Source organism: Gallinula chloropus (assembly GCF_964237585.1).
Source record: "Gallinula chloropus genome assembly, chromosome: 4".
NCBI lineage: Eukaryota > Metazoa > Chordata > Aves > Gruiformes > Rallidae > Gallinula > Gallinula chloropus.
The window spans coordinates 37,411,103-37,419,402 of record NC_140088.1 but is presented as its reverse complement, the minus strand read 5'-3'; the positions used below and the strand labels follow the sequence as shown (position 1 = coordinate 37,419,402).

Genomic DNA, 8,300 nt, shown 5'->3' with positions numbered 1-8,300 from the left:
TTTAGTGATAAGGGAGTGAGATCCTGAAAATAAAAAGAGGTCACAAGGCAGGTTTTAAGCTGTAAACTGGGTATACAGATGGCTGTGGAAGAGCATTTTGACAGGGCTATCAAGGGTCTTGGAGCTAATGTCCAGTGTGCATCTGAAAAGACCAAGAGGGAGGAAGAAAAAGGTACCCGCACGAAAACACAGACGATGACTCAAACTGTCTATGGTATCTGGTGACTGGCACAAGCCCGTAGTAGAAGGAAAGCAAGACTCAGAAGTGCTTCCAAACCAAATCTGGAAGCCTAAGTAATAGGGTAGGGAAACAAAGATCCTTGGCATCAAGCAAAGCTATGGTGTCCAATATCACAAAACCAGCAGTTAAATGTCATGCTGAATCTACTTCCACATGACAAACTCCCTCAGGACGTTCTTCACCTCCCTGTTCCTGAGGCTGTAGATCAGGGGGTTCAACATGGGCACCACCAGTGAGTAAAACACAGAAAAATTCTTGTCTGTACTCAGGGTGTTGCTGGGACTTGGTCAGAAGTTCAAGGCAAGGATAGACCCATGGAAGATGGAGACTGCAGTCAGGTGAGAGGTGCAAGTGGAGAAGGTTTTTCACCGGCTCTTAGCAGAGGGCAGAGAGGATGAAAGCGTAGGAGTCCAGGACAGCCAAGACGGTTACCACCAGTACCCCAAGGCCAAATATCAGACGCTTGTTGACTGAGATGTCAGAGCAGCAGAGTGCTAGTGGTACGGGGCTTTCGAGCAAGATGCTTGCAAAAGGTTAAAGGGCGCTTGCTAATAAATTGCTTGCAAAGGGTTAAATGGTGCTTGTTAAGGGGGGCTTACTAACAGGATGGTTTGTGTCAGAAATGACCTTGCATTAATGATGCCTACTATGTGCTCTGTGAAAATAAAATGATTTCTTTGACGAGTTCCAGTCACCCCACTGGTCTAACGAACTCCTTATCTGTCCGATGAATTCCTTGCTTGTCTCGTAATTGGTGATAAATTCAGGCAGAGCATCTCATTGTAGCTAGTTCGAGCTCCCCCTTGTCCTTGAAGGTATACAAAACCTGCTGAAACCAAACTTGTAGTTTGGATCAGAGTCAAGGGGTAACTGAGCCTGCACAAAACAGAAGGTTACTTGCGGTGACAAAGAGGAGCCATCCGACTTCATCCCCACGACCCTCAACGACCAACACCAAACAGCAGTGCACAGGCGCAGTGGGGAGGAGTTTATGGAAATGACTTCTTGGGACTAATTTTAATACAAAGCGGGACAGGTTACGCACATGTATAGGTGTATTGCAAAATGCTATTAATAATTGCAGATGGCTATGTGGCGGTCATATGCCATTGCAGCCAGAAGGAAGCACTCAGTGGTCCCAAAACCTATGGAAAAAACAAAAGCTGGGTGTCACAGCTGACAAGAGAGATTGTTTTCTTCTCCATCAGAAAGTTCATTAATGTTCTCGGCGCCACCACTGATGGGTAGCAGGAATCTAGAAGAGATAAATTGCTCAAGAAGAAATATATGGCTCTCGGTCTGATTTTCCTCAGCCATCTTCTCCAAAAGCACTGCCACTTGTGTTCACAAAGCAAGAGTAAAAACAACAAATTAGCAGAGAGACTCAGCACCAGAAAACACCAACAATCCCCAGTGGCGTACTGGCTAGGATTCTCGTTGTCAGAATTTGTTTAATTTTAAATCAACATTCATCAAAACCACACAATTTGGCAAAGCAGTGGAAATTTTATTTTGGTATCAGTCACTCACGAGTGGTTCAATTTTTCATTCATTCTGAGATACATATATAATATCTATTGTATATTCACAGTATGCATGACATTGAAGTGCAATCCTTATGACTTCTAGTTGAAGAAAGGGTTTGGTGATTCCTACTGAACAAATTAATTATATCAGAAATGAAAACAGACATTTCAGAGAAATTGAAAAAGAATATAATTTCTGTGTACTGTTTTCCAGCACGCAGAATCAAAACAACACAAGCAAATCTGACATAGATTTCTGCATCCATAACTGATGTTTGAATATATGTACAGAAAAATTCCACTTAACACTACATTTAGGAACTGTCCCTGTCCAATACTAAGCGCTCTGTATTAACACCACCATTTGAAGTATTTATTGATGATAAAATGCTTTTGAAAGGATTAAAGTGCAGCAGAAAAACCTTACAATACCTTTGAACATGCTTTGATGGGTCATTGTGGAAGAAGAGGATTCAGAGAAGCTTTTATCAGTTTAAGAACTTCTCCTGAAATCTATAGGTCCCATATTGCGGCTGGAAGAGCTCTAGCACTTGGTAGGGATATAGTCCACTACGCTGGTAAAAAGTGTCCAAACTGCCAGACAGGATGACTGTGAATAGGCTCTGGCCTCTTCAATCTCAAAAAGGCCCCAAAAGAGAGACACCCCCTTCCAATCACCGCCAAAATGTCAAAGCATTTACCACTTTGGCATGGAAATAATGATTCTCCGCACTGCTCTCTTCAGGGTACTCCTCACCCCTTGGTTCCTAAGGGTGTAGATGAAGGGGTTCAGCAGGGGAGACACCACTGCATAAAAGACAGAAACTATTTTGTCCCTGCCTGGGAAGTAGCTGGATATAGGCCGCAGGTACATGAAGAGAAGGGTCCCATAGAAGATGGTGACAACCATCAGGTGGGATGCACAGGTACCAAAAGCTTTACGTTTGCCCAGCGCAGAGCCCAACTTGAGGATGGTGAATAGGATGCAGCTGTAGGAGATGAGAATGACTGACATGGTGGCAACCCCGTTGAAGCCCCCAAGAGCGAGTACCAGCACTTCGTTCAGGTGAGTGTCAGAGCAGGCCAGTTTTGACAGAGGTGGCCCATCACAGAAGAAGTGGTCAATGATGTTGGGGCCACAGAAGGACACTCTCAGGGCAAAGCCCGTGAGCACCAGTGAATCAAAGAACCCAATCACGTAGCACCCAGCCAAGAGGGAAACACAGACCTTCTGGGACATGACAACAGGGTAGTGCAGTGGGTTGCAGATGGCAACGTAGCGATCGTATGCCATCACGGCCAGGAGGTAACCCTCCACAGTTACAAAAGCAGTGTAGAAATACAGCTGTGTGAAGCAGCCAGCAAAAGAAATAGTCTTCTTTTCTGAAGAGAGGGTCAGGAGCATTTTGGGTGTCACGACTGAGGAGTAGCACAGATCCAAGAAGGACAAGTTGCTGAGGAAGAAGTACATGGCGGTTTGAAGTTGGGAATCAAACCAGACTGCAGAGATGATGCCAAGATTTCCCACCACGGTGAGGACATAGATGAGCAGGAAAACCACAAAGAGCATAACTTGGAGGTCGTGGCGATCTGTGAACCCCTTGAATACAAACTCTGTCACCGTGGTCCAGTTTTCCCAAGCCATCAGTGAGCAAGAGACTCACAGCTCTCATGCAGGGAGGGAATTTCTGTGTGACCACTTATGACAACTTAACTAGCATGTCTGAAGAGTAAGCAGTAACTTCCCCAGTACTTTCAAGCAGCTCCTTTATATGCAAAATGCAGGCTAGAAAGTCAAGCTCCATGCAAGACAAAGGTTGTGCCATAACTATGTGACTCAAAGGCTTGTTCCTGGGGAGAGGGTAAACACATCAGACATTCTAAAGATTTCCATCCTAGTGATTCCTTGAGACATGTCCCAGTGTAACTCTTACCAGGAGTCAAGGATATGTTGTCAAGGAGAAAAGGCAATTTTTGCTCCTGAGACAATGACCATCACATTTCTTTGGCATGGCCTCTAATCAGATCTCTCTTACCTGCCTGCGTGACTGCATTGCCCAGAATCAGCACTGACTTAAGGAAAACAACTTGCTCTACCTCCCAGCTCACGTTAGCCATCAGAGCTTCTGGGAAGCACATTTATTCCCAGTCTCCTTTTCTTCTACCTGTTTCTTTAATTCTACATGATGTTGGATGCTCATGTACAGCCACGTCTCCAAGAGGCTCTCGTCTTCACTATTTATGGCTTTCCAGCTTAGGTGGTTGGGATAAACTGCCAACAGCCTCATTGGCACATCACCCCATGACAATCATCTCTGGGTTTCCATCCCCCACCCCCCCTCTTCTTTTCTTCAGATAGAATTGAAAACTTCTCTTAATGATTTCAAGAGTTAGAGGTCTGGAGCTATTACTGCCTTATCCCTTGAGATAAGTTGTCTTCTGGGAGACAGAATAGGCCAAGATCAGAAACTGCTGTGAGATTATTGAGAAACAGCATCTCCTAGAGACAACATCTCAGTGTCTTGCAACTATACAAACACTCAAGGCAGAAAGATTGCCCTGTCTTTCCTCAACCTTGAAAGTCATAAAGAAAAGTGGACCCATTTCCAAAACAAAATGTTACCAACCTACTGAAGGCCATAACGCTAATACCAAATGAGGAAACGGAGGTGGTACTGAGGACCAGAGAACAAGACTTGACGAGAGCATTACACTAGCAACTCTCTGTCCCCCACTGAGGATACCATCATAATACCCATGGAGGGACACAATCCGGATGGGGAGAGACCACTAGAGGAGCAAGGACTGGCTGGGTTGTGTGCAGAAAGTGTTTGCTTCTATTCTGCCTGGGGTGCGGGGAGTGCCACAGGGCTTTGTCCTCTTTAATCTCTTTAAATGGAGAGAGTCATCTTGGGAGCTATCGTGCAGCACGTGTGTGATGGCCAGGGCATCAGGCCTAGTCAACATGGGTTTACAAAATTAGATCCTCTTGAGGAAACCTCATCACCTTCTGTTACAAGGTGACCTTCTTAATGGATGAGGGGAAGGCAGTGGATGTGGTCTACTTGGACTCCAGTATACCTTTAACACTGTTTCTCTCAGCATTCTGATGGAGAAACTGGCTGCCACTGGCCTGGACAGGCAGACTCTCTGCTGGGTTAAGAACTGGCTGGATGGCCAGGCCCAAAGGGTGGTGGTAAATGGAGAAAAATCCAGCTGGAGGCCAGTCACGAGTGGCGTCCCCCAGGGCTCAGTCCTGGGTCCAGTCTTGTTCTACATCTTTATCAATGACTTTGATGCAGGGATTGAATGTTTCCTCAGGAGGTTTCCAGAGAACACTATGCTGAGAGGAAGTCTTGATTTGGTTGAGAGTCAGGAGGCTCTTTAGAGGGATTGGAACAGACTGGACCTACGGGCTGAGACCAATGGGATGAAGTTTAACAAGGCCAAGTGTGGAGTGCTGCACATGGGACATAACAACCCCATGCAGCACTACAGGCTGGGGGAGACTGGCTGGAGAGCTGTCATGCGGAGAACGATCTTGGGGGTGTTGGCTGACTGCAAACAGAAGATGAGTCAGCAGTGTGCTCAGGTGGCCAGGAAAGCCAATGGCATCCTGGCTTGTATCAAAAACAGTGCGGCCAGTAGGTTTGGGGAGGAGATTGTGCCCCTGTACTCAGCACTGGTGATGCCGAATCTCAAGTACTTTTTCCAGTTCTGGGCCCCTCACCAGAAGAAGGATTCTGAGGTCCTTGAGTGACTCTAAAGAAGGGCAACCAGGTTGGGGAAGAGGCTGGTGGGAAAATCATGTGAGGAGGGGCTGAGGGAGCTAGGGGTGTTCAGGCTGGAGAAGAGGAGGCCGAGGGGAGACCTTATCACTGCCTACAACTACCTGAAGGGAGGTTGTAGAGAGATGGGCGATGGTCTCTTCAGCCAGGTGACAGGAGAGAGGACAAAGGGACATGGCATAAAGCTGCGCCAGGGTAGGGTCAGATTAGATGGTAGGAAACACATTTTCCCTAAAAGAGCTCTCAGGGCCTGCATCACACTACCCAGGGAGGGGGTTGAGTCACCATCCCAGGATATGTTTAAAAGAAGGGTATATGAGGTACTTAGGGATATGCTTTCGCATAGGAGGGGAATGGCTGTACTTGATGATCTCAAAGCTCTTTCCCAACCTTGTAATTCTCTGATTCTGTGTGAAATACAGCCCAGGAGGACACCATGGTGTGCAGGGCACCATCCCACAGTACCTGAGGAAGATGAGTAGGGTAGACCCAGAGACCTGGGCCGAATTCAGCCAACACTCCAGACCATCAGGCCAGATGGTGAGGAGCTAACGGACATTCAGATACAAATAGCTACATGATTTGAGATAATTAGAGAAAAATAGAAGAAATATCAAGTTTATTGCAACTAATGCACCCTGACATGACTGTACATCATCAACATATGTACAGAAAAATTCCACTTAACACTACATTTAGGAACTGTCCCTGTCCAATACTTAATGCTCTGTATTAACACCACCATTTGAAGTACTTATTCATGATAAAATGCTTTTGAAAGGAGTGAAGTGCAGCAGAAAAATCTTTACAATACCTTTGAACATGCTTTGATGGGTCATTGTGGAAGAGGAGGATTCAGAGAAACTTTTATCAGTTTGAGTACTTCTCCTGAAATCTATAGGTCCCATGTCGTGTCTGGAAGAGCTCTAGCACTTGGTAAGGTTATAGTCCACTACGCTGGTACAAAGTGTCCAAACTGCCAGACAGGATGACTATGATTGGGCTCAGGCCAAAGACAGCTGAGAAGAAAATCGTCCGAATCCTCAGCCACAATCTCACGGCCCTGCTGTATTTCAGAGCCAAGCCTCAACATTATATTTTGCTACGAGAGGTAACTTGGGTTTGCCTGAGGAATGGCAGGTCCATGAGAACACCCAGCATGTGCTCATATCCAAAGACTCAGAAACAGTCTGGACATTTCAGTGTGTTTCCTCACAATCAGCTTCTGGTGGCTCTTCAATCAGTACTTATTTCTCCCATTACACAATACACTATCTAGAGGCAAATGTATAACAAATTAATCCCACAGAGATAGAGACAGACTACGCAGTGGACAATAACATACAGAAGAATTATCAGAGCTTCTCTTCAATCTCAAAAAGGACCCAAAAGAGAGAGACCACATTCCCATCACTGCTGAAATGTCAAAACATTTACCACTTTGGCATGAAAATAATTATTCTCCGCACTGCTCTCTTCAGGGTACTCCTCACCTCTTGGTTCCTCAGGGTGTAGATGAAGGGGTTCAGCAGGGGAGACACCACTGCATAAAAGACAGAAACTATTTTGTCCCTGCCTGGGAAGTAGCTGGAGACGGGCCGCAGGTATGTGAAGAGAAGGGTCCCATAGAAGATGGTGACAACCATCAGGTGGGATGCACAGGTACCAAAAGCTTTATGCTTGCCCAGCGCATTGCCCATCTTGAGGATGGTGAATAGGATGCAGCCATAGGAGATGAGGATGACTGATGTGGTGGCAATCACATTGAAGCCCCCAAGAGCAAGTACCAGCACTTCATTGGGGCGAGTGTCAGAGCAGGCCAGTTTTGACAGAGGTGGCCCATCACAGAAGAAGTGGTCAATTACGTTGGGGCCACAGAAGGACACTCTCAGGGCAAAGCCCGTGAGCACCAGTGAATCAAAAAAACCAATCACGTAGCACCCAGCCAAGAGGGAAACACAGACCTTCTGGGACATGACAACAGGGTAGTGCAGTGGGTTGCAGATGGCCACGTAGCGATCGTATGCCATCACGGCCAGGAGGTAGCACTCCACAGTTACAAAAGCAGCATAGAAATACAGCTGTGTGAGACAGCCAGCAAAAGAAATGGTCTTCTTTTCTGAAGAGAGGGTCAGGAGCATTTTGGGTGTCACGAATGAGGAGTAACACAGATCCAAGAAGGACAAGTTGCTGAGGAAGATGTACATGGCGGTTTGAAGTTGGGAATCAAACCAGACTGCAGAGATGATGCCAAGGTTTCCCACCACGGTGAGGACATAGATGAGCAGGAAAACCACAAAGAGCTTGACTTGGAGGTCGTGGTGATCTGTGAACCCCTTGAATACAAACTCTGTCACTGTGGTCCAGTTTTCCCAAGCCATCAGTGAGCAAGAGACTCACAGGTCTCAGGCAGGGAGGCAATTAAGATGAGACGAGTTATCATGACTTAATTAGCGTGTTTTAATCCTGTGCTCTGTAGAGCAAGCAGTAACTTCCCCAGTACTTTCAAGCAGCTTCTTTACATGCCAAATGCAGGCTAGAAAGTCAAGCTTAATGCTAGACAAAGGTTGTGCCATAACTATGTGTCTCAAAGGCAAGGATTTGAGAACAGTTTAATGTATCATCCCTTTCTCTGTGAGAAAGCTTCCGTCTGCCAGCATACCAGGCCAGAATATTCTGCAATTATTTTATTCCCAGTCCAGTCAGCTGCTTGGCCCTGAAAACTCTCACTGGCCTTTGTTCTAA

The 8,300-nt window shown here is 46.2% G+C and overlaps 2 protein-coding genes across 2 annotated transcripts; both read right to left on the bottom strand.

The window, feature by feature from the left end:
* Window positions 1-384: 384 nt before the first annotated feature.
* LOC311191086 (olfactory receptor 5AP2-like) lies at window positions 385-3,412 on the bottom strand (the record flags this gene model as incomplete). Its single annotated transcript, XM_084263186.1, has 2 exons — window positions 385-471; window positions 2,573-3,412. The coding sequence occupies 2 exons, from the start codon at window positions 3,410-3,412 to the stop codon at window positions 385-387; spliced, it is 927 nt and encodes a 308-aa protein (XP_084119312.1).
* Window positions 3,413-6,988: 3,576 nt separating this feature from the next.
* LOC311191085 (olfactory receptor 5AP2-like) lies at window positions 6,989-7,936 on the bottom strand (the record flags this gene model as incomplete). Its single annotated transcript, XM_084263185.1, has 1 exon — window positions 6,989-7,936. The coding sequence occupies one exon, from the start codon at window positions 7,934-7,936 to the stop codon at window positions 6,989-6,991; it is 948 nt and encodes a 315-aa protein (XP_084119311.1).
* Window positions 7,937-8,300: the final 364 nt, after the last annotated feature.